Here is a 26,955-nt window from a genome sequence, read left to right on the forward strand (position 1 = left end):
GGAGAAGAATCTTATCAACCATGTGAATTTTTAGGCAGATCGGAGATTGTGTGACTGAGTTATAAGTAATTTCCTATTGCCAGCAGGTGGCGCTATGACTCTGACTCATAATTGGCATGTAGATATCTCCAGGAGAGGAATTTAATCAACCATGTGACGTTTCAGGCTGGTCAGACATTGTGTGGCTGAGTAATAAGCCAAACTTCCTACTGTCACCAGGTGGCGCTATGACTGTGACTTAATATTGGCATGTAGATGTCTTCAGGAGATGAATCTCATCTAACCTGTGTATTTTCAGGCAGATTGGACATTGTTTGTCTGAGTTATAGGTAATTGCCTGTTGCCAGCAGGTGGTGCTATAACTGTAACTGGATATTGGCATGTAAACATGTTCAGGTTACGACTCTTATCAAACAAGTGATTTTTAAGGCAGATCAGACAATGCATGCCTAAGTTACAACAACTTCCTGTTTCGTGGCAAATCGAAGTTTGCGAGGCCACCACAGACACACCTTTTGGCAAAAACTCTAGATCTTCACAATATATCATCGCTAGAGCTTTCAGATAACACCACTCAAATTTGGTGTTCATACGAAAAAATTTGTGGGAGGAGTTTGTTACACTGTAAAACATGTCATTTCCTGTTGCCAGCAGGTGGCGCTATAACTGTATCTGGATATTGGCATGTAAACATGTTCAGGTCAGGACTGTTATCAAACGTGTGAATTTTGAGGCAGATCGCATAATGCATGCCTGAATTATAACGACTTCCTGTTTCGTGGCAGATTGTCAAAGTTTGCGAAGCCACCACGGACACGCCCTTTGTCGAAAACTCTAGATCTTCGCAATTTAACATATCCAAGGCCTTTACATGACAAAACCCAATATTGGTGTTAATCTGATAAAATCCTCAGAAGGAGTTTTTTAAAGTAAACCTGCAATATGTACCTTGATTATACCTGGAAACGGCAAAAATGCTACTTTTTCGGCAGAGGAAGTTAAAATGATCTGACTTCCTGTTAGGTTTCAGATTTTGCTCCAAGAGACTTTTTAGTATTCATTGACATGTTTGATGTGTGTGCCAATTTTGGTATGTGTGAGTGAAATGTAGTTCGTGGGGCACTTCATTGAATTGTTATTGGTGGCGCTGTTGAGTTATTGTGCCAGACTTTTGCCACTTCCGAAACCTATAACAAACATAAATTTTCATCACTTCTGGGGTGTGTGCAAAGTTTTGTGAGTTTTCAGGCATGTTTGAACCCTCAAAATCGCGATTCATTCTGGAACAGAATAATAATAAGAAGAAACGGAGCAATTCCAATAGGGCCTATGCACCGTAGGTGCTCGGTCACTAATTAGTAAGGGTGTAACGATACGCGTATTCGTATTGAACCGTTTAGTACGAGACTTTCGGTTCGGTACACATTACAAACCGATTCAAAATGATTCGATTCAGATTAACACCATTTTTAACTTTTGAACTCAGAATATCAGTTTATTAAAGCATGCATTCATTAGCAATCTTGATGCCTTCTGTGTCAGCCTGCTCGTGCTGGCTCCGCCCTCATTGCTCCAGCAACCCTGGACCCGACACAAAACAGCCAATCTCAATAACCTGTTCACATATCATCACACCCGCCCACCTCCAAACATTACTCCAGTCAGGCACGCGCTATACTAGCTTGCAAAATGGCTAGTAACATTAATGCAATTCCAGACATCCCAAGTCTCCCAGAAGTTTTGGGAGACTCACAGACGCCCGCAAACGAATAATCCTCTTCCGGAAATCGCGCATCTTCCCACGGTCCTTAAATATGTCGCACACCCCTCTTCAACGCATCTCTCCTAGCTCTTCAGGTACGCTGGGCACAACTCACCCCTGCCGCTTAGGTACATCGCACGCACACGCCTTCACCGCTCCTCAGATACGTGGCGCACCATCACCGCCACCAAGAGTGGTGGAAAAAAACAACATCTGCTATGGCAGTAAACTATTTTAGCGGTAATATTTTAGCATATCAACTAATTTACACTGACATCACTGGAACTGGAACAGCATTCAGACCAGTGGCGGCTGGTGCTAAAAAAATGTGGGGGGGCGCAAACACCAGAACTGACCTAACGGTTGGTAATGCAACAGTGTAAAAGCCATATATCAGGTGATGTATGAAAAAACAAAAATATGACTAAAGCATACAACAAATGCTTCATAAATCAGAAAATTTTAGTTCAATTTAGGTTTATTATCAGTAATGAAGTAATCAATAAACACACGCACAGACACACATAGATGTTGCCTAATCACTGGCCAGTAGCACTACTTGAAAATAAATTTTGCTCTCCTTTCTTTCTGGCTTGCAAATTTCTCAATGATCTTTTGGTTGAAGTCAGTCATCTCAGTCACTAGTCTCTTCTCTATTGACAGCATGGCCAATGCATTCAGCCTCTCTTGGGTCATGCTGTTTCTCAGAAAAGTTTTTATTCTTTTCAAAGTTGAGAAGCACCTCTCAGCTTCTGCTGTGGTCATAGGCGTAGTTACCAGAATCTTTAGGAGAGTTACAGTCTCTGAAAAGACTTCCTCAAGATTGTTCCCCATAAACAGCTGGAGTAGGTCCAAAGCACCACAACAGGCTCTGAACTCATCCTTGGAGTAGATGAGACTGAGCTCTGTCTTTAGCTTACTTCCATCGAGCACAGGATAGGCTTTCAGAGTCCTGCTAAGTGCATCTTCTGGAAAAGCTACTGTATACTGCTCAAACCTGTCTGCCTGCAGCAATGTGGCACTAACGAGGTGGTCTGTGAAGGAGAACCGCTCCAGTGTGTGTGAGTATGGTATCACAGACCTAAAGGATAAAGACAAAAATGATGTAATTATGTGTCAATTTCAACTGCTACATTAAAATAACCAGGTTGAGTTATAAAGGCAGACCAGTTGTAGTGGTTAAATTCATACTTTCTCAAAACCTCATAAACACATTCATTCTTAGTAAACATGTCAAGCTCCACTAGAAGAAACTGAAGAATAACAAATCATTTTAGATAATAGTTTAAAGAGTATATACGTTTAAGAAGATCACCTAGTCATAAAAATGCATTTACATTTATCATAGTTTTATACAGCCCACTATTCCCAGCTTATAAATCAACAACACTTAGATTCAAAATTCTTATCAACTATTTTTATATAATGCTTCTATAATGAGACACTTAAAGACTCCTATTTGAAAAAGACCTGGTCATTGTATCATATAAACAAGCCAGTGTGCTTGCAACAAATTAAACTGTATTGTTTCATTTACTATCTCTGGGTAAATGTTTTGGTGACTACAATATTATTACTCCTCAAATTATTATTGAGCAGTTCCAGCATTATGGATGTGGCATTTGCAGTAAAAACTCAAAACATAAATTCACAGAGAAAGTATGTTAACATTATATTGAAATATCTGTTTATATTTTCCAAAACTACTGACCACGTAGTTATAAGATCAGCTTAATATCAATCTGTAAACATGTTTTGTACTTTAAATGAGGAAAATAAACAAAGGAGTTATGGATGTAACTAAAAAAAGTCTGTGAGTTTGCAGTATACAACAGGCCTCGTAGAAATTCTGTCTGTTAAACTGCAAAACCCCCCAAAATAATGCTAAACAGGAGGTTAAGAGTTTTTTTTCTTCTATAAAACAAACATGATTGATTTTATTTGATAATTTTTCATTTATGAGGAAAAAGCTTAGTTATGGATTTGACATCTCTGTATTATGGGTGTGACGGATGTGAAATTGCCTTTCATGTGACTTGGGTAAATAAATAAAAAAATTTAAAAACATTGACAGAGACATTTGAGTATGTCTAAAGTACTGTAAAATACTTGCTTACACACACACACAAAAAAAAAACACAGAAACAGTTTGGTATTTTGTTGAGAACTTAATTTTTTTCATGAAAAGGTTAACATTTGCAGGGAATTGCTCTATTATTATTTTTATCTTAAAATCAATGAAAAGGATATTTACAAGTTCCTATAGAAGGTAATTAAACAATACAGTTTAGCTTGTTTGTAATGACTTATTTTGATTAAAATAAAAACTCACTTCTGCTGCTATCTTTTCATGAACCTCTGGACTGAGGGACCGCCGCCTCTTCTGTAAAACCACCTTCACTGCATTGGTCAACCAGGGAATGGAGAGAATTTCTGTAAAGGAATAAGAAAGTGTATGAATAATAATAATAATATTAGTAATAATCATAATAAATCCAAAACAAAAAAACAGCAACTACCTGATCTTCTGTATGTCCTGCTGGAATTGCTGGATGCTCCCCCTGATGTGGACTGAATCGATGTCCTTCACGGCAAACAGCAAACACGGGAAACAGTAAAAGGCATGACTTACATCACAACCTGCCAGCCAGCTCCGTTCGTCATAACAAGTGCTGGAAAAGCCCCGAGTGTACGCGCGCCCACGATCACTTGACTGCTGTTGAATTTGCAAGGAAGGTCGATCTGGTCCAAGCTCCTTGATTCTTTTTTTTTTCTTCATCCAAACGCCTTGTGAATGGATATCTTTGCAAAGATACAACGGAATTTTCCTTCATTTCGAGAAATTGCACTTGCTTCCACTATGATTAATAGTCGTCAGTTAACTGAGGAGCTGCTTGCAAAGTGAAAGGTCCAAGTGGGAATGGTCCAATCACATAAGGCCAACCATATAAAAACAAATATGATTCGTTCTGACAACATAAATGGGCGGGTTTGGGGCGCAGAGTGCTGCGCCCCAAGGACAATTTAAAACGGGCCAATTAGAGCTTTTTGTCATATCACATGTATTGCAAAAGTTCGTGTATCTACATAGACACTCATTAGTCCGGCGCCCCGCACACATATGAAAAAATATTGTTCATACATTTTTTTTATTTTCAATAAATGTTAGTATGACTAACTGTAGAGTGTTATCATTAAATCAATTTATTTTGTTAATATTTGTGATAATAAATATTAACATATTAAAGTAGGCTAACTTGAAGGGGGGGCGGCGCCCCAGCGCCCCCTATTGACCAGCCGCCACTGATTCAGACAGGCAATTCCTACAGATTCAAACAGGGCAAAGCAAATCACAGAGGCGATCTGTAAATTTATAGCTGTACGAGAGATCTTAACCAGTAGTGGAAATTTTTGGTTTTAAGAAAATGTTAACTGTAATAGAGCCCCGTTACATTATTCTTTAATAAGCACATTGCAGTCAGATAATTCCTGCTTCCAGATCCACTAAAATGGCAGGTGAAAGTTAAATCAAGCAGATCTGTGCTGTCTGAAGAAAACGTGGACACTCATCTTTCTGAAAAATAAAAAAAATACTTTAAAATAGATTGAAACTAAGTTCCATATACAAACTAAATTGTTCTTTTCTTTTTATTTGTTTAACTACAATATTACATTTATTTTTTCATAAGCAACTTTTTGGTTTTGAGCATAAAGAAGGATTTGTTTTATTTGCTGCTAAGCAGAAACCCCAGAAGTATAGCTCTATCACTGTTTAAAGTAAAAGAAAACAAAAAACAAACAAAAAAAAAGATCATACTTTTATGATGTTAGTTTTAATACAATAAAAAAATAAAATCAGAGAAATCCTCTCACTTTTTTCTTTTTTTTTGCTGCATCAAAAACGTACCGAACCGTGACACCACTGTTTTGTATTGAACCGAACCATGATTTTTGTGAACCGTTACACCCTTTAAAAAAAAAATAATAAAATAAATATATATATATATATATATATATATATATATATATATATATATATATATATATATATATATACATATATATATATATATATATATATATATATATATATATATATATATATATATATATATACATATATATATATTAACATAAACTGCTTATCAAAACATGACAAGCTGAAACCATCAGCATTAAAGCAAATTCAAGAAAGCATTTTTATTGGCAAGGGCTCATACAAATAATCTCTTTTCTTTCAGAGTTGAGGGCGACACACTAACATCACAGATAAACTGTCAAATTCACAATATTGTGTGTATATTTAATATATCAATAACCTACATTAAATGATGGGATACAATTCCAATCCGGACGTGTCTAAACCAGAAGCCACTATTCTGTGAGACTTGACATAATTATAGTAACATTAATAATATAAAGTTAATTGTCACAACTTATCTTAAGGTAAAATTATCAGTTTTAACAAGCTGATAACTATGACTTAGCTCAATAAACTATACATTATCTGCTTATTAACAGTAAGGTAATAGTAAAGTAGAATTTGGGTTTAGTTATTGGGTAGGATTAGCAATGAAGTATAAGATTATAGTACTAATCAACAGTTACTGTCTTGATAATAAGCAGGTAATAAACCAGTAGTTAAATGTAAAAGTGTTACCAGAGTTCTTATACTCTTGCATTTACAAAATCATATCAGATAGAGTAATTTGACATAATGTAACATGTAATACAAAACTTTAATAGGAGTAAAATGTATTGCATCTGAAAGAAAATGAAAAACAAAAAATTCTATTTCAATGGTTTTATAAGGCTGATCATTTTTTTTGCGAATATCAGGCAGGTTAAAGGCGTAAATAAGGGGGTTGAGTACAGGTGGTATAATGAGAAACTCAAGTGAAAGAAAAACTGACAGACCTACAGGAATTTGTAAATTCACAACCCGACTCAAAGTGGTGTCACATGTTACAGCAATTGTGAAATTCAAAAGGATCACTATGTGTGGAATACAAGTTTGATATGCTTTGCCTTTAAACTGTGCTGAGCTTCTCTGACAAATGATAAGAATTTTTACATAGGACAAAAGTATTAAACCTAAAGGGATGATAGTAGTTATTATTACTAATAACAAGCCAAAAGCGTTATTGATTAAAATGTTGTCACAAGAAAGCTTGAGTACTTCATAGCTATGGCAGTATACCTTAAATAGTTTGTTACCACACATTCTCAGTTTGGTAGTTAAAAGTGCAGCAACACATAGCAAAATCATTATACAATTCAGGTTTATAACTATTAAACAAGCAAGAAACCTTGGTCTAACTATGCTGTGGTAACGTAAAGGTTTACAAATTGCAGCAAATCTGTCAAACGCCATTAACATTAATATTGAGAACTCATTTGCCACATATGTAAAGATGACAAAAGACTGGGAGAAGCATGCTTCACGAGAGATTGAGTGTGTTTCAGACAGCAAGTCTGTTAGAACTCTTGGGAAAAAGCCAGCTGTACCAAATAGAGAGTTCATAGACAAGCATGAAATCAGAATGTACATAGGCTGGTGTAATGTCCTTTCCAGAAACACCGCAAGCATAATAAGGACATTAAAGAATATTATAGCAAAGTACAGAACAAAACCCAAAACAAAGAGAGAATATCTTATGTACCCTAGATTTTCAAACAACATGAAGTTAAAACTGGTATAGTTTTCCATTTTGCTTTAAGCACCAAGGTTTCCCATCAGTGACCTGAAGAAGAAAATTTAGAAAATTAGACAATTAACTATAGTGTCACAAATAACTGATAAAAAATAATGTTACATTTGTTAACATCAATGAACAATTTCCACCATATAATAATTTTGGAGACATTTCTGAATATATTTCTACACCCAATAACTTTAGTTGACTTATTCACAAACTGAATATTACATTAACAGGCAACTTAACATTCATTTTCAACCTTACACAAATTAAAACACATTAAAGGAGTTAAATACCATTTGTGACTTATTATGGCATGACCATTGTTTCCATATGTGAGGGGAAAGGGTTTAGAAGAACTGGGAGTCTCCAGAATCCTAGAGTTTTTATAGGGTCATGACATTCCTCAGGAGCCTCTGGCCTTTTGCATAAAAACACAGGCACCACTTAGATTTAACTTGAATTATAATATATTACATATTAAATGACATTACATGTTGCACCTTACAAGTCCTCTCTCTGTCAGTATTTTGAAAAAAATTAATAGTACGTTTTGGAGATATGTTTAAAATGATGTAAAAAATCTATCAGTAGCCTTCTGTTTGAATCCTATGATGGTCTGCCAGTCAGTCTTTATTCATCTCCCAAGGCAATTTGGTTGCAGCATACAAGAATATAACACATAATGCACACAAACACATCATACATTACAAATCTACCCCAAATTTAAAAACTTTACAGCTGAGGGCATAAATGAAAGTTTGATCTGATAAGATCACATGACCTGTGACATTGCTGTTTATTAGCACTCTAACTCCTTATCCTATGGAAATGGAAAGAATTACCATTTACTCTGGAATATGTTTTATGTGTTGGATGCTCTTCCAGCCGCAACCTAGTGTAATCCCGCCAGTCCTACACCACCCGACCCATTTGTAGCTGGGATCGAACCGGCAACCTTCCGCAAGGGGGTCGGTTGCTCTAACAAGAAGGCTAAAGACCATGGCCTCTATTGTTTGTCGCTGACCTTTAGAAGTCAGAGTGAGGTTTATCTGCACAGCACTTCACTAGCTGGCCTCTGTACACTCACCCCCCCTAAACCTCACTCCCATCCGGGTCACGGTCAATGTAACCCTGCCAGTCCTACACCACCTAACCTACTCGTGGGTGGGATCAAGCTGGCAACTGTCCGTATGGGAGTCGGATGCTCTAACAAGGAGGCAAAAGACCATGGCCTCTATCGTCAATCTAGTTTATCCAGTTCAACTATATTACCTGTCTTTGGACTGAGGGGGAAAGTGGAGCATCTGGAGGAAATCTACAGAGAACATAAAAACTCCGTTCATATAAACTCTGTACAGTAACCAACAATTTTCTTGCTGTGAGGTGACAGTGCTAACCGCCAAGCTAAGGTGCAGCTCTGCTGTTAATTCATATTGAAAAACGTAGAATTATGGCTGGCGATGATTACAGTTACGTCACAATGCCTTGGGCCCCACTAAACCACCAGCAGGCCCACTTACTATCAACGGTTATATAATGACAAGAGCTGAGCAGGAAGAATTTGTTATATAATATTACGGAGATTATTTTAGTCACCCAAAATTTCATAAAACTCCGGAGAAAACTTTGGATAGCGTGGAGATGTAATGACGTTAATTGATCTGTGTTTACTCCTGGTGCTCTGGTTTCCGCCACAGTCCAAAGACATGCGGTACAGGTGAATTGGGTAGGCTAAATGGGTTGCGGCTGGAAGCGCATCCACTGCCTTAAAACTTGCTGGATAAGTTGGCGGTTCATTCCGCTGTGGCAACCCCAGATTAATAAAGGGACTAAGCCGACAAGAAAATGAATGAATGAATGATCTGTGTCATTCATTCATTTTCTTTATGGCTTACTCCCTTTATTTATCAGGGGTTGCCACAGCACAATGAATCGCCAATTTATCCAGCATATTTTTTTACGTATCGGATGCCCTTCCAGTCTCAACCCATCACTAAGAAACACCAATACACTCTCTTTCACACACATACACTATGAATAATTTAACTTACCCTATTCATCTATAGCGCCTGTCCTTGGACTTGTGGGGGAAACCCGGAGGAATCTCTCGTGAACACAGGGAGAACGTGTAAACTCCACACAGAAATTCCAACTGACCCAGCTAGGGCTCGAACCAGCAACCTTCTTGCGTTTGGAACTACCCCTGTCTGCACAGTTATCCCTCGCAAAGAAGACTCAGCCAAGTGAGTTTTAGCAGCTTTTTGATCATGGACCCAGTAATGCAGATTGCAGATTGTGAGATGGGAGACCACATGGGTAAGCTAGGTTGCTCCTGAAAGTGGTGTTAGTGAGGCCAGCAGGGGGCACCCAACCTGCGGTCTGTGTGGGTCCTAATGCCCCAGTTTAGTGACAGGACTCTATACTGCTCAGTGAGCGCCGTTTTTCGGATGAGACGTTAAACTGAAGTCCCGACTCTCTGTGGTCATTAAAAATCCCAGGATGTCCTTCAAAAAGAGTAGGGGTTTAACCCGTTCAGACCTGAATTATGTTCCAAATTTCAGAAAAATGGGATGTCATGTGATGTCCCTCTGTCCATCATGGCCTCCTAACCCTCCCCATATCATAATTGGCTTCATCACTCTGTCACCACCAATCAGCTGGTGTGTGGTGTGTGGTGTGCGGTCTGGCGCAAAATGGCTGTCGTCGCGTCATCCAGGTGGATTCTGGTGTTGGATGAGGAGATTCCCCCCCTATGTGTAAAGCACTTTGATTGCCCAGAAAAGCACCATATGAATGTAAGGAATGTTTATTAATATTGTGTGATGGGGTATTTTTGTGTGGGACTTTTATTCTGACTGGACACCCTAAACGAGAGAGAGTTTCATCAGATGGAGAACATTGTGTGAGCTGAGATCACAAGAGTTTCTAAGTTATGAGTTTTGTTCTGAATATCAGTGTTTTGTGTCCTGTTGCACCACTGATAAACGTATCTCCTAACAAAAGACATTAATTTCTCTCCCCATGTTGGTAAAGTGCATTTGTTTGTGTGCGAGGACATTGTTTATGTATCAACTGTATGCAAATGTCACACCATTGCTGATTCATTTCAGATGACCAGCTAAAACCAGCTCGACCAGCCTAGCCAGGCTGGGAGCCCAGCCAAAACCAGCTATGTCCAGCTTAAACCAGGCTGGTCAAGCTGGTTTTAGCTGGTCATTTTCCAGCCTGACCAGCTAAGACCAGGCTGAAAATGGCTGGAAACCAGCCTGGAAGTGGCCAAAACACCTCTTAAACCAGGCTGGTCAACCAGCTAAAACCAGCCAACCAGCCTAGGCTGGTTTAAACTGGTATTTTCAGCAGGGAATTGCAAGAAAAACAAAGGATTTGTCAGTAAATGCTGTGAAGGAAGTTAGCAAAACCTTTCCATAGGAGAGAAAACGCAAAGTTTAAAGGTAGAGATGATTTTGATAGAGCCAAATATCAAAAGAAGGAACGGAGACAAGAGGAAAGTAAATGTGACAGATGTGCTGGGAAACATTCAGTGAGAGACTGCAGGTTCAAGAATTAGAAGAGTCATGTGTGTAACAAAATCTGACACATTGCTAGAGCCTGTAGAAATAAAAAAGACAGCTGGATAGACAGTATGTGGAAGAAGCGAACTCTGATGTAGGAAAAGATGATGAATCAAATTTATTTGGTGCATATATAAATATACTCAGCATCAGAGGAAAAAAAATGACGTGAAGCTTAATATATTAAACTAATTTCGAGAGGAGTACGCCCTTATATTTGAACCAGCTGGCTCGTATTAGCTAATCACGATCCTCCAATCAAAGGATCCTAAGTTCCTATATATATATATATATATATATATATATATATATATATATATATATATACATCCTCTTTTTCTCTCTACAACTATCTTCGTCACAAACCAAAAGATTTTTTTATTATACCTTTTACAAGATTCTATCATATGTATTTTTGCTCTGGGTGGCAGTTTTGGTGTACTGCGCCTTTAAGGCTTGTCCTCCCCGCCCACTGTTTCTACGTGCCTTTCTGCATGCCTTATTCTCCTCCGTCAGCTGCGTCAGACAACAAACAGGCATAAAGGAAGGAGATCTCACGTAGCTTTTTTGAGAAATACTACAGCAAGGACTTCACCAATGAGTATTTGAAGCATTTGCTGTGTTGAGTTACAACGATGAGTCACACACAATGTCGTTACAAAGTTCACGTGCACACACACAGATACACACACACATACACAGCACGAACACGATACGCACATACACACAGACAGTGCGCATTTAGCTTTGCACTCTTTTTGCACGCAAATGTGACAGGATACAGGCTAATCTCCACTGCTGTTTGGATGTCATGTTACCTGATTTAACGTCAACAAACCGGGATTGAAGCGTCTTCTTTCATAATTGTTCTGACACACAGCAGTGCTAATGAAGTAAAGCTGAGGTAAATCGCTGTACTTCATTACACACAGACGCTCTTTTAAAACATTTTAAACATGTGAAACTCACTCTTGATCACATTTGATGATGATTGATGATCCTTGTGAACTGAACAGACCTTTTATTCCCGGTTGCTTTGCGCACGTCTTCTCTTGTTGTTATGTTTATACATGTGAAGGTCACTGGTTCAAACCTCCGCTGGGTCAGTTGCCATTTCTGTGTGGAGTTTGCATGTTCTCCCTGCGTTTGCGTGGGTTTCCTTCGGGTGCTCCGGTTTCCCCCACAAGTCCAAAGACATGCGGTACAGGTGAATTGGGTCAGCTAAATTGTCAGTAGTGTATGCGTGTGAATGAGAGTGTATGGTTGTTTCCTAGAGATGGGTTTCAGCTGGAAGGGCATCCGCTGCGTAAAAACATATGCTGGATAAAGTGGTGGTTCATTCCGCTGTGGCAACCCCAGATTAATAAAGGGGCTAAGCCGAAAAGAAACTGAATGAATGAATCTCTTTAATATTAGTTGATAGCAGCAGAAAAATACAGGCAGAACTGTGCAAATGGATGTTTTTATTTTTTATGCCATTCAGCAATGTAATTTTGATCCTCTGTTTTGTCATCACTAAGAAAAAACAATATTTCTTAGGATGCAATTAAATAATTCAAATACTCTAAAGTGACATTTTTGAATTATCAGTGAATTTTCCTTTTTTTGTTGCAGTGGCTTTTGCTGCAGATGTGAATCCATGGTGGAAGAAAGTAGTTTCTTACACAAAAAGGTTTTTAGAGACCCTTCGTGGTTGAATTTATCTTAATTTACACAATTATGCCTGTATATCAAACTGCTTGTCAAAACATGAACTGCTGAAAACCATCAGCATAGAAGCAAATTCAGCAAACAATTTTTATTGCCATATTTTTATTTTTACAAATGATCTGCTTTCCTTTCAGAGTTAAGCGGGACACACTAGCGTCACAGATATGAGAAATGGCAGTTTCACAATGTTGTGTGTAAATTGGATTTAACAAACAGCCAGATTAAACGAGGGGATGCAAATTCAATCTGTAAACAAAAAGCTACTATTCTGTGAGATTTAAAATAATAATAGCTATAATATTATTAATAATAATATAAAGTCATTGTCACACTTTAGTTCAAGGTAAAGTTATCGCTACTTAAAAGCCATTAACTAAGACTTAGCTCAATAAACTACAGATTTTCTGTTTATTAATAGTAATGTAATAGTTTGGTTAAGTTATTGGGGTAGGATTAGTGATATAATATAGGATCATACCAAATAAGTACTAATAAACAGTATAACAGTATTTTTGTCTTTAATTTACAACTGATTTGTTTTCAAATTATTATGAATGCTGTTTTGTTACAGTAAACAAGTACAGTAATATGACATAATGTACTATGAAAGACAACTTTAATGAGAGTGTGCAATATATATTGCATCTAAAAAAAAAAGAACGAACAAACTAAATAACTATCTCTATGGTTTTACAAGGCTGATCATTTTTTTGCGAATATCAGGCAGGTTAAAGGCGTAAATAAGAGGGTTGAGTATTGGTGGTATAATGAGAAACTCAAGTGAAAGGAAAACTGACAGACCTACAGGAATTTGTAAATTTGCAACCCGACTCAAAGTGACATCACATGTTACAGCCATTGTGAAATTCAACAGGACCACTATGTGTGGAATACAGGTTTGAAAAGCTTTGCCTTTGAACTGTGCTGAGCTTCTCTGACAAATGATAAGAATTTTTACATAGGAAAATGATATTAAACCTAAAGGAATGATGGTAGTTATTATTAATATAAACAAGCCAAAAGCATTGTTGATTGCGATGTTGTCACAAGAAAGCTTGACTACTTCATATGTATGGCAGTATACCTTAGTTAGTTTGTTACCACACATTCTCAGTTTGGTAGTTAAAAGTGAACCAACAGCAAGCAAAATCATTGGAAAAGTCAAGTTTGTAACTATTAAACAAGCAAGAAACCTCGGTCTAACTATGCTGTGGTAACGTAAAGGTTTACAAATTGCAGCAAATCTGTCAAACGCCATTAACATTAATATTGAGAACTCATTTGCTGCATATGTGAAAATGACAAAACACTGGAAGAAGCATGCTTCACGAGAGATTGAGTGTGTTTCAGACAGCAAGTCTGACAGAACTCTTGGGAAAAATCCAGCTGTACCAAATAAAGAGTTCATAGACAAGCATGAAATCAGAATGTACATAGGCTGGTGTAATGTCCTTTCCAGAAACACCGCAAGCATTATAAGGACATTAAAGAGTATTATAGCAAAGTACAGAACAAAACCCAAAATGAAGAGAGCATATCTTATGAACCCAAGATTTTCAAACAACATGAAGTTAAAACTGGTATAATTTTCCATTTTGCTTTAGGCAACAAGGTTTTCCATCAGTGACCTGAAGAAAAAAGTTCAGAAAAATAGACAATTAACTACAGTGTCACAAATAAAAGAAAACCATGAGGTTACATGTGTAATATCAGTGCATGCATTAGGTATAACAGTGAACAATTTACACAGTATAATAATTTTGGAGACATTTCTGAACACACTTCTACATTAACAGCTAATTACTTGTACATAAAAGAAACATTACATCAACATACAACAAATTAAAACACTCATTAAAAGAGTTAAATACCTGCTGTGATACATTGTTTCTTTATTTGAAATGTAAGGACTAATCTGTGTGTTTGTTCAGAACTGTGAGTCTCCAGAATCCTAGCATTTTTATAGCATCATAACATGACTCAGGAGGCTCTCGTCTTTTGCATAAAAGACAGGCACCAATTAGATTTGACTTGAATTATATTGCATTAATTGATATATTACATGTTTAAAAGTTAACAGCGCAAGTCAAATGTGGAAAAAAAAGTTTATTGTTAAAAAGACAGTGAACCCAAAACCACACAAATGCAGCTAAAATTCATCAAAGTAAAAATCTGAATAATTAAGGCCAATTGCTTGTGGGGAGTCAACGGATCATTCCAGAACCGAACAAGCCACAGACCATGTTATCCTTAAAAGATTGGTTGGTGCCTACGAGTCTGAGATTGATTTCATTTTCAAAGCAATCCACAGGCACCCAGCAAAAGGCAAATCCACAGGATACCTAGCCAGTCAACATCACAGTTGCATGTTAATTAACTTTACACCCTAAAACAATAAGAGGCTCTACAATCAAAAACCCACCAAACCGGTTTTTGAGAAGTACCTTTTGGTTCGCTTGTCCTTTGGCGTCTGCAAGGAATACACATTCTCAGGCAGACACAGAAGCGATCAGAAACGCTTCCAAAGTTTAATGGACATACAGTAAAACTGTGTTTATTTGAGTAATGTATGTTTGCTTTATGTTTCTGTAGGTTTTTGTGTGTACATGTTCCATGTGTTTAACAAAACTGTTATAGATAGTTCTTGAGTAATAGCCCTCAGTGACAAATGAAATCTACAGAATGTTTATGACATACTTCATGTTTGGTATTGATTGAAAGCTAGGAAAGTTTCAAATGCATTGGTTTATATGAAGAAACCATATTATGAAAGGTGTCCATGTTATGAGACTTTATTTTAACAACTATGCTATCAAAGCAGCACCGACACAATTTGTCAACCTGGCCTTCTAGAGGGCAGAATTGGGGTGTGACTCCACCCCGCACCTTATCTGATTGGACAAGCATTGTGTAGATCCAGCCTCTACCAAAGCCTATAAAACTTTGAACAAAGGAATTTCATCGTCGTCTTTTGCCGGTCATCTTTGCCAGTCGTCACCGCCGTCGCTGCCCGGACGTCGCTCTTCTCATGCTGTGGCCGTTACATCGCCTCGCCGGAAGCCTCGTTACATCACGGAGCAGACCGCGACCTTCACTTTCTGCCGGCTCGACCCCCGATCTGCTTGTGCAACCGCTTCAACAACAAGCCATCGGGTCAACACATCCAAACTCTGAAACTCATCATAACTACAGGAACCCAGGAAGGACTTCGAACGCCGCCTTGTCCAACATCCGTATCCCTAGCAACCGACTAAGGAAACCCCTCTTCACCGACAAGGGAATTCCATCACGTCACTGAAGTTGCTACGCTGACCAATCAGCTTCGCCGGGATTTCCCTTTGGACCAGTCGATGAAACCAATATTCCATCAGAACGCAAGTAGCACAAACAAGGTTTCTATCCATTGCTGACACTGGTGTGAATTATGTTTAAGTAGTAAAGAATAGCGAAATTCTCTGCTTTTACGGTTTCTCTCAGGTTACAATGCTAAGAACTTAGCAAAGGCTAGAAGTTGAATCCACTCAGTCAAAACTCTCCTCAAACTGCTTGTGCGTGTGTGTATGTATGTGCATTTGTTTGTTTTACGTAGATTAGTACTTTGTGTTGTAGAGTAGCAATAAACTTTTGGTTCGTTTTAAGATCCGTGTTGGTGTGTTGTGTGCTTTATAAGTTAATGCCTCAGCTTCAGATACTGCTACCTTGCTCATTAAATAATTAGATACTGTTTTTATATTGTTATTGTTGGCCACGTAATAATATAATACAGAATTGCTTTACACTAAACGTTTTATTTGCTGGACAAATACTAAAGTTAAGTGTAAGCTTTAAATAATTCTATGTGAATCATGTTCGAATCTTTGATTCGAATCCCCTAAGTTTAAACATGATTTAAACCAAAGAGCTGATTCTTACATGCTTTATATTAAAGATCATTAATTATATAGTATTTATATAATGCACTAATTGTGTATACAATATACATACACCTAAAGCCTCACAATAATGAATGTGGTCTCACCACACCACCACCAGCATTCATATGGATGGTACGTCGGTAGCCACAGATAGGGATGGTTACCGTTAAGGTTCAATACAACTTATCAGTTCGGTACTTTAACAGTTCTCTTATACCGAGTTCAAATGTTTGAAATCACAGGCAAATCGGTGCTCGTGCATGTGAAGGACAATCAAACAGTGTGAACTATCAAAGATGCGATCTGAGAGAATCCCCGATGAGTCGCCGATGCCTTTGAGATATTTGGCGTGCTGAATATCTGGAGCTGTCGGCGATTCAAATCATGCCGTGTAAAATTAATTCTGATTGAAAATGACATCGGCGATCGCCTACAGCAGGAGGTTGAGGGGTTAAAAGCACTCATTTTCGGTTTATTTAGACCCAAGAAATGGAAGAAAAACTAGTGGAGGTTTGTAAGGGTGTCACGATCCTCCAAATCCTCGATTCGATTACATTTTCGATTCTAAAGGCACGATTCGATTCGATTTTCGATTATGAATAATTAATGACCAATTAATTATTTGTAGCCTACAGTTTAAACTACCTGACCTGCATGGTCTTTGTTTTACCCATAAACAAATCATACAGTAAATGAATTAAGGCAAGATACACACATAATTACCACCTGTCAGTCACTTTTTCTGCGGGACTCGGCAGTAGGAATAGGCAGTGATCTGTGTCGTTATAATGGCGTCGGTAAAAAGACGCACAACCAACAGGAGCCAGTCAACAGTATCTGAGGTGTTCACTAAAATGACTAAGTACAAGTGAGTGAAAGATTGAAGCATGGCTGTGTGTGCGTCTGTGTCTGTGTGGTCACGTGATGTGCATTTTCAGAGGTAGTGAGGAAGGAGGGCTGCTCAGAAATGCTACACGCCACTGTGGATGTCAAATTGTTGTCGTTCTAAAATGCCATTTAAAAACAAAGACAGTGTAAACAGGGCCTGAGTGTGTACTTTTTCGCGAGCGGATTTGCAACGGGGGCGGGCGGAGGATCGCGATCCGGTGTTGTCTATCGGACGAACCGTACGTAATACGTACATAGCAGAGCTTGTAAAACTGTGTGTTTTTTTTGTCGACAACACGAACGTTGTCAACATAACTCAATGGAAATCCAAAATGCTTACACACCGGCGACTTCATTGAAAGAGGAGAGGGTTTAAGTTCTGTCGATGGGTCTCCTGCTTCTGCAGTTTAACAAGCACTTCAACAAGCCTGTTTTTTTCCCGCTTGGCAAGCCAAGCTGACGTGACATGGGGGCGTGGCAGCATCGACGATTCTATTTTTTGATTCGATAATCGAAATTGAGCATAAATTTTGATCGATTTCGATTAAAAATCAAAATCGTGACACCCCTAGTGGTTTGACACGAGCACTGTGTCTGTGTGACATTTCATACAGAAAGTTAAAAAAGAAAGTTGAGGAGAAACTGCAAATTTCCATCAAACCCAGGTGAGCAAACATGTACACTTTCTACCCCATTAAAGGCTTTTTTTCTCGTTATGTAGTTAATAACAAAATATATACTACATGATTTGGGCTGTGAGACGTAGTTTGGATGAAGTTGTCGGCAATTCTTCCTATTGTAAAGTCATGCAATGTGAAAGCCCCTGTTGCCGATCCATCTTGCAGTGTAAACAAAGCAAAACGCAACCTCAGATAGTTATGCAGTATGAAAACATCTGAGACATGACTACTTTGAAAATCATGCTTTCTAAACTCGGCATTATCTGTATTTTTTGTAGAATTAACAAACACTTTATTTTATTATTACGTTTTTTTAATGTAAAATAAAACAAACCAATAATTGTAAAACAAATAGTTTTTTTTTTCCTGTAAAAAATTTTACAATAGTTTGAAAGAAAATGACAAAAAAAAAAAAAAACATGTTTGCCTTTTTTTTTTGGCAGAAGTCAGGATCTTTCTTGGTTTATTGTGCTGACTAGAGTTAAAAACATCCTCTTGAAGTTGCAAAATGCAGTTAAACAAGATCATGTTTATGATTTTTCATTAACAGACTCACATAAATGAGTTAACGCTGTTTTGGAAGTAAACTGTGTTTTTAATACAGTTTTGAAGCATCTTGCAATGTAAAAATAAGCTGTTTTAAATAATTTCTTTATTAGAATAGTTTATTATTAGCAGTGGTGGAAAGAGTTCTGAAAAATTATACTCGTGTAAAAGTACCATTACGGGTCTAAAAAATGTGACTAAAAAGTATTGGTTGTAAATATTACTTAATGTATGAGTAAAAAGTAGACCTTTCAAATGTACTCAAGAGTAGTGAGTATTATGCTGTTAAAACAGACATCCCAAGACTCCCGGAAGTTGCGAGAGTATCCCGCAAATGCATAGAGGCTCCCGGATGCCCACAAATAAACGATATTCTCCTAGAAATTGTGCGTCTCCCGCTCGGTCCTTAAATATGTTGCACACCCCTCTCCACCACATCCCTTCCAGCTCTTCAGGTACGTCACACGCAACTCACCCCCACCCCTCTTCAGGTACTTCGCGTTCAATTCACCCAATCGCTCTTTAGGTACGTCACGCTCAACTCACTCCCACCGCTCTTCAGGTACGTCGTGCGCAACTTATTCCCACCTCTCTTCAGGTACGTCACGCGCAACTCACCCCCACCCCACTTCAGGTACTTCGCGCTCAATTCACCCAACCGCTCTTTAGGTATGTCGCGCTCAACTCACCCCCACCGCTCTTCAGGAAGTCCCGCGCAACTCATCCCCACCGCTCTTCAGGTACATCGCGCGCAACTCACCCCCACCCCTCTTCAGGTACGTCGCGCGCAAATCACCCCCACCCCTCTTCAGGTACGTCGCGCGCAACTCACCCCCACCGCTCTTCAGGTACGTCTTGGCAACTCAACCCCACCGCTCTTCAGGTACGTCTTGGCAACTCAACCCCACCGCTCTTCAGGTACGTCGCGCGCAACTCACCCCCACCGCTCTTCAGGTACGTCGCGCGCAACTCATCCCCACCGCTCTTCAGGTACGTCACGCGCAACTCATCCCCACCGCTCTTCAGGTACGTCACGCGCAACTCATCCCCACCGCTCTTCAGGTACGTCGCGCGCAACTCATCCCCACCGCTCTTCAGGTACGTCGCGCGCAACTCATCCCCACCGCTCTTCAGGTACATCACGCGCAACTCATCCCCACCGTTCTTCAGGTACGTCACGCGCAACTCATCCCCACCGTTCTTCAGGTATGTCACGCGCAACTCACCCCCACCCCTCTTCAGGTACGTTGCGCGCAACTTACCCCCAAACCTCTTCAGGTACGTCACGCGCAACTCACCGCCACCGCTATTCAGGTACGTCGCGCGCAAGTCATCCCCACCGCTCTTCAGGTACATCGCGCACAACTCATCCCCACCGCTCTTCAGGTACATCGCGTGCAACTCACCCCCACCGCTCTTCAGGTACATCGCGTGCAACTCACCCCCACCACTCTTCAGGTACATCGCGTGCAACTCACCCCCACTGCTCTTCAGGTACATCGCGCACAACTCACCCCCACCGCTCTTCAGGTACATCGCGCACAACTCACCCCCACCGCTCTTCAGGTATATCGCACACAACTCACCCCCACCGCTCTTCAGGTACATTGCGAGCAGCTCATTCCCACCGCTCTTACACCACTGAGTACCACTGAGCTATTCATGGGCTGTATTTGTAAATGCAGCTGATGTCAAAGCAAAGATTTATTTAGACTACTGCAGAAAAAAACATACTGTTTTCATTGTAACTGAATGTGTGTGTTAATTTTACTATTATTATTATACTAATTTAGGTGATTGACTGCTGGCATAACGGTGTTGTAATGTATGAATAACTTTAAAATATATGTGATGACATTAAGAGATAGGGGTTAATGCGACCAATCATGCTTTGCGAGTTGTTCACATGTCATCGTTAATGCTGATGCCCCCTGTGAATGGGGCGTTAGAGGTGATTGTTCAGTTAAACTTAAGAGAACTGCTAATGGACAATCAGTTTTTTCAGTCAGAGCAGCAGAAAGATGGAATAAAATGCCAGTGCATATCAGAGAGAGTACCACATTTAATCATTTTAAAACTGTTATTAAAATTTGGCTTGAACAAAATCAAATATGTAACCACTGATTTGAATTAATTTTATTGATAATGATGTATTGCATGGCGACGCAGTGGTGCAGTAGGTAGTGCTGTCGCCTCACAGCAAGAAGGTCGCAGGTTCGAGCCTCGGCTGGGTCAGTTGGCATTCTGTGTAGAGTTTGCATGTTTTCCCTCCGTTCGCATGGGCTTCCTCTAGGTACTCTAGTTTCCCCCACAGTCAATACATGTGGTACAAGTGAATTAGGTAGGCTTAAATTGTCCATAGTGTATGAGTGTATGTGGATGTTTCCCAGAGATGGGTTGCGGCTGGAAGGGCATCCACTGCGTACAAACATGCTGTACGCAAACATCTGGCAACTCCAGATTAATAAATGGACTAAGCCGACAAGAAAATTAATGAATAATGTATTGCCTGTATTGTATTGTAAGTGTTTAATGTATTATTTTTAACCGTTAAATTTGTTACAACTTCCTGCCCAGGGACTACAGATGTAAATTAGCTCTATAGCTAACTCTGGCACAACATGTCATGTTGTACATTGTATAAATAAATAAAATAAATAAATAAATAAATAAATTAGTACAATGTTAGTGGATACTTTGATGCAGCAGATAAATACTGGCTGGCAGAGCTATGTGAATTGATGTAGTTTTATGTGATTTAGCTTTATAATCTTGATCCTCTGTTCTGTCATCACTAATTACAATACTCTATGCGATGCAATTAAACAATTCAAATAGTTCTAAAGTGACATTGTTGAATTAGCAATGGATTTTCGCTTTATACTGTAAATGATCTACTCCAGTTGTGGATCCATGGTGGAAGAAATTTTCTTCAATAAAAAAAAGGTTTTAGAGACTATTTTTTCTTATTTAAACAATTATGCCATCAACCTTTGCATACACGTGGCCATATATCAACACTTCTGTGATTTACTATGGCAAATATACTGTATAAACTTCTTGTCAAAACATAAAGAGCTTAAAACCATCAGCCTGAAAGAAAAGTCAGCAAAGCATTTTTATTGGCAAGGGTTCATACACATGATTTGTTCCCTTTTAAAGTTCAGGTAGACACATTAACATCACAGATATGGGAAACTTCACAATATTGTGTGTAAAGCTCATATAACAAATTGCTACATTCAATGAAGGGACTGAATTTCAATCTAGATTTTAAATGCCACTATTTTGTGAGATTTAAAATAATAATAATAGCAACAAAAATAATAATACTAATATAAAGTAATTCTTACACTTTATTTCAAGGTCAAATTATTGCTATTAACAAGCCATTAACCAAGACTTAGCTCAATAAACTACACATTTTCTGCTGTTTAATAGTAAGGTAATAGTTAGTTTTAGTTATTGAGTTGGATTAGTGATGTGCAATAGTGTAGAATCTTAAGTTCTAATAAAGAGTATATAACAATATATATATATTTTTTTATTCACAACAGATTTGTTTTCAATTTAGCATGCATGCTGTTTTATTACATAAAGACATACAGTAACTTGACATTATTGTAACATAAAAGACAACTTTAATGAGAGTGTGCAATTTGTACTACATCTGAACAGAAAAGACCAAACAAACTAAATAACTATCTCAATGGTTTTATAAGGCTGACCATTTTTTTGCGAATATCAGGCAGGTTAAAGGCGTAAATAAGGGGGTTGAGTACAGGTGGTATAATAAGAAACTCGAGTGAAAGAAAAACGGACAGACCTACAGGAATTTGCAAATTCGCAACCCGACTCAAAGTGACATCACATGTTACAGCAATTGTGAAATTCAACAGGACCACTATGTGTGGAATACAGGTTTGAAAAGCTTTGCCTTTTAACTGTGCTGAGCTTCTCTGACAAATGATAAGAATTTTTACATAGGAAAATAGTATTGAACTTATTGGGATGATAGTAGTTATTATTACTATAAACAAGCCAAAAGCATTATTGATTGCGATGTTGTCACAAGAAAGCTTGACTACTTCATAGCTATGGCAGTATACCTTAAATAGTTTGTTACCACACATTTTTAGTTTGGTAGTTAAAAGTGCGGAAACACCAAGCAAAATCATTGGAAAAGTCAGGTTTATAACTATTAAACAAGCAAGAAACCTTGGTCTAACTATGCTGTGGTAACGTAAAGGTTTACAAATTGCAGCAAATCTGTCAAACGCCATTAACATTAATATCGTGAACTCATTTGCTGCATATGTGAAAATAACAAAAGACTGGGAGAAGCATGCTTCACGAGAGATTGAGTGTGTTTCAGACAGCAAGTCTGACAGAACTCTTGGGAAAAAGCCAGCTGTACCAAATAGAGAGTTCATAGACAAGCATGAAATCAGAATGTACATAGGCTGGTGTAATGTCCTTTCCCGAAACACTGCAAGCATTATAAGGACATTAAAGAATATTATAGCAAAATACAGAACAAAACCCAAAATGAAGAGAGCATATCTTATGTACCCTAGATTTTCAAACAACATGAAGTTAAAACTGGTATTATTTTCCATTTTGCTTTAGGAACCAAGGTTTCCCATCAGTGACCTGAAGAAGGAAGTACAGAAACATAAGCAGTTAACTATAGTGCTAACAATAAGGTTACATTTGTTTGCATCAATGAACGCATTAGGTATAACTGAACAATTTAAACCATATAATCATTCTGGAGACATTTCTAAACACATTTCTACATGAATTATCATTAGTTGATGACTTGTTTTCAAATTAAACTTTACATCAGACAACTTAAACATTGATTTTCAACATTACACCAATTAAAGCACACATTAAAGGAGTTAAATACCTTCTGTGACACATGAACATTGTTGACCATTGTTTCTTTATTTAATATGTGAGGAAAAATCTTTGTGTTGTTTAAGAACTGTGAGTCACCAGAATCATAGAGTTTTTATAGCACCATAAAATGTCTCAGGAGGCTCTCAGCTTTTGCATAAAAACACAGGGACCAGTTAGATTCAACCTGAATTCTATTACATAATAAGTGAAGTTTCACAAACTAATTTCAAGAGGAGCACATGACATGATTGTGCACTGCTGGCCACTCATCCATAATCAGTAATAATCCAATCAGAATGATCCTAGCTTAATATAAATGGATCACTTTCTCTATCATTTTCTATCATCTTCTTTTTGGAAGAATCCCCCCTTCCACCCCATCTCCTCCTTTTTCTCCCTTTCTAAAGGGGGAGCGATCGAGACCTACCTGATCTCGGATCTCCTGATTTGCTTCTAGACCGGGCAGGAGCCCTGGACTCAAATATCTCCGAGCTCAGGGTTCTCTCCCGGGACAGCATGCCAAACCTGCTATTAATGCCAAGCATATCTAAATGGGAACTCTTGAAATGCTATTACATGTCACACATCTCAAGTCTTCTGTTAAAAGTGTGTAAGAAATTATTAATACTTTTTAAAGACATTTTTAAAATAATTTACAGAATATGTAGCCTAATATAATCTGTTTAAATGTGGTTATGAATGCACATGACATGCAACATTGTTTTTAAGTCACTCACTCACTTTACTTTGGTTTAGTCCCTGATTAATCAGGGGTTGCCACAGCGGAATGAACCACCAGTTTATCAGTTTAACATGGTTTGTAAAATAGTTTGACAACTTTTAAAAGATAACTCTTATTTATTGTAGGCTTGTATCCTAATTGTTTCTATTTTATTGCATTTTTTACAGACAGAAGCATGAGGAGTTTCTTTATTAAGCGCAGTATTGGTGTTACAAGAAAACTGTGGCAGCTGGAGAACAAGAAAAGAACTTGCTAGAGGGGGCGCTGCCGAGCGTGATGGAGTAAAGACGTGTTTTCATCGTAAGGCTTGAGGCCTCGGGGCAGAGTAGTTCCGGTGAGCCCGGCCGACCTGTCAGGTCTTCTTCTGGACGTCCTGAAGATAAAAATACTGACTTTGAGGATAAAGGCGGACATTCAGTGCTTTTTAAGAGCAGACATATCATCTGTAGTAGGGAAGGAGTTGAAGAACGCATTGGCCGAGGATTTTGATGCAGTTAAATCTGAACTACAGGCTATGAGAACCAAAATCGTGAATAATGCCACAGTTGTAAGTTCCGAAATTGACCAAATAAAAGAGAACATTAAGGATGTCGAGGAAGAACTCTCAACTTGGTCAGACGAGATGGTCACCTTCCAGGCGTCGGTAACTAAACTCACAAGGCACGTTGACGACTTAAAAGAAAAATGTGAAGATATGGAAGGGAGCAAGAGAAGGGGAAATATCTGCGTTAAGGGAATCCCCGAGCTCCCAGGATCAAGTACAACTACAGCGGTATCCAAACTGCTAAAAGAAGTGCTTCAAATGGACAGAGATGTCAAAATTGACTGCTCACATCACAGCCTTGTTACAAGGAGGCCAGGGGACTAGCCTCGTACCATAATCGCAAAGAACTTGCCAATGTCCAGAGAGATTAGACCTTATGCTCCTGAATGCTCCTGTTTATGTAAATGGTAACCACAAAGTTAAAGCTCTAGATCAATGCAATAGTTCAAAGTCTATTGTGGAAGGAGTATGGAATGTGGAATGTGTATTTACTCAGTGGCTCAGAAGGTTCATTCATTCATTCATTCATTTTCTTGTCGGCTTAGTCCCTTTTCTGGGGTCACCACAGCGGAATGAACCGCCAACTTATCCAACAAGTTTTTACGCAGCGGATGGCCATCCAGCCGCAACCCATCTCTGGGAAACATCTACACACACACATTCACACACTATGGACAATTTAGCCTACCCAATTCACCTGTACCGCATGTCTTTGGACTGTGGGGGAAACCGGAGCACCCGGAAGAAACCCACGCGAAGCCTCAGAAGGTTACCCATGAAAAAATATATATATTTAAATGATGTCTGTAATCAGTGATGATTCTTTCAGAACTAATTATAAAATACTCCTTACTTTTAAAGCCAACCACATTCTTGCTCCTCCATACCTTGTTGTTTCCCGTCCACCTTGTCACCATGTGGAGCAGACTCTGGTCCTCAGCTTTGGAATTCACCTTCTCCTGATCTCCGTTATCTTAATTATTTTTTTTTTACAATTTAAATCTAAACTCAAAACTAATATGTTTATAACAGCCTTCTCTCTTTAACTCAACTGCACTTTTTAAAAACTGCATTTTCTATTGACTTTTATAATGTGTTTTTATTCTTATCTTATCTTGTACGGTGACCTTGAGTGTCAAGAAAGGGGCCTTTAAATAAAATGCATTATTCTTATTCATTCATTCATTTTCTATTCGGCTAAGTCCCTTTAGTAATCAGGTGTCACCACAGCGAAATGAATCGCTAAATAAAATGCATTATTCTTGCACATTCATTCATTCATTTTCTAAACAGCTTAGTCTCTTTATTAATTAGGGGTCACCACAGCAAAATGAACTGCTAACTTATGCAGCAGCGGACACCCTTTTAGCCACAACCCATCACTGGGAAACACTCGTACACTCTTGCATTCACACACATACACTACGGCCAATTTAGCTTATTCAGTTCAACTATAGCAAGTCCTTGGACTGTTGGGGAAACCGGAGCACATGGAAGAAACCCATGCAAACACAGGGAACACATGCACATTTTACACAGAAATGCCAACTGACCCAGCTTGGACTCAGCAATCTTCTTTCTGTGAGGCGATTGTGCTACTGATGATGATGATGATGACTTGTGGCTGTGTGTATGAGAGTCAAAATTGCAAACAAGTTAACAACTGTAGATGTTTGATAGGTACAATGCTTGATGGGAGTTGTAACTCAGAAGGATGATATTGCTAATGATATTGCTATTGATATTGGGTGAAGTAATCCCTGAAGAGATGCAAATTTCAATCTATATTTTTATAAATCAGAGGCCAGTGTTCTGTAAGATAAAATAAATAAATAAAATAATAATATAATTGTAATTGTCACATTTTTCAAAATGAACAAGCCATCAACTAAGCCTTTTTAAGCTCAACAAAGTACTCATTTGCTGCTTATTAATAGAGAAGATAGTACTTTGCTTTATGTATTGGATAGAATTAGGATTATAGAATAAC

The 26,955-nt window shown here is 38.4% G+C and overlaps 5 protein-coding genes and 1 long non-coding RNA gene across 7 annotated transcripts in view; 1 reads left to right on the top strand and 5 right to left on the bottom strand.

Annotated features, from left to right (window-relative positions):
- Positions 1-26,955, bottom strand: part of brwd1 (bromodomain and WD repeat domain containing 1) — a 1,114,832-nt gene that overhangs the window by 419,640 nt on the left and 668,237 nt on the right. The gene's annotated exons all lie outside the window — the stretch shown is intronic.
- The window catches only part of mxf (myxovirus (influenza virus) resistance F), a 250,491-nt gene that overhangs the window by 142,841 nt on the left and 80,695 nt on the right, over positions 1-26,955 (top strand). The gene's annotated exons all lie outside the window — the stretch shown is intronic.
- On the bottom strand, positions 2,223-4,646 carry LOC141377965 (uncharacterized). Its single transcript, XR_012391181.1, has 3 exons — positions 4,282-4,646; positions 4,095-4,195; positions 2,223-2,843 (listed from the first exon to the last, which is right to left on the bottom strand). It is a non-coding gene; the product is annotated as an uncharacterized lncRNA (long non-coding RNA).
- Positions 6,554-7,472, bottom strand: or64b1 (odorant receptor, family 64, subfamily B, member 1). The gene is given in 2 exon segments (NM_001128578.1): positions 6,554-6,582; positions 6,584-7,472. Coding segments are annotated over 2 exon segments (918 nt in total).
- or64b4 (odorant receptor, family 64, subfamily B, member 4) lies at positions 13,429-14,340 on the bottom strand. Its single transcript, NM_001128416.1, is given in 1 exon segment — positions 13,429-14,340. A coding segment is annotated over 1 exon segment (912 nt).
- On the bottom strand, positions 22,476-23,393 carry or64b3 (odorant receptor, family 64, subfamily B, member 3). Its single transcript, NM_001128375.1, is given in 1 exon segment — positions 22,476-23,393. A coding segment is annotated over 1 exon segment (918 nt).

Source organism: Danio rerio, chromosome 15 (genome assembly GCF_049306965.1).
Source record: "Danio rerio strain Tuebingen ecotype United States chromosome 15, GRCz12tu, whole genome shotgun sequence".
Classification (NCBI taxonomy): domain Eukaryota; kingdom Metazoa; phylum Chordata; class Actinopteri; order Cypriniformes; family Danionidae; genus Danio; species Danio rerio.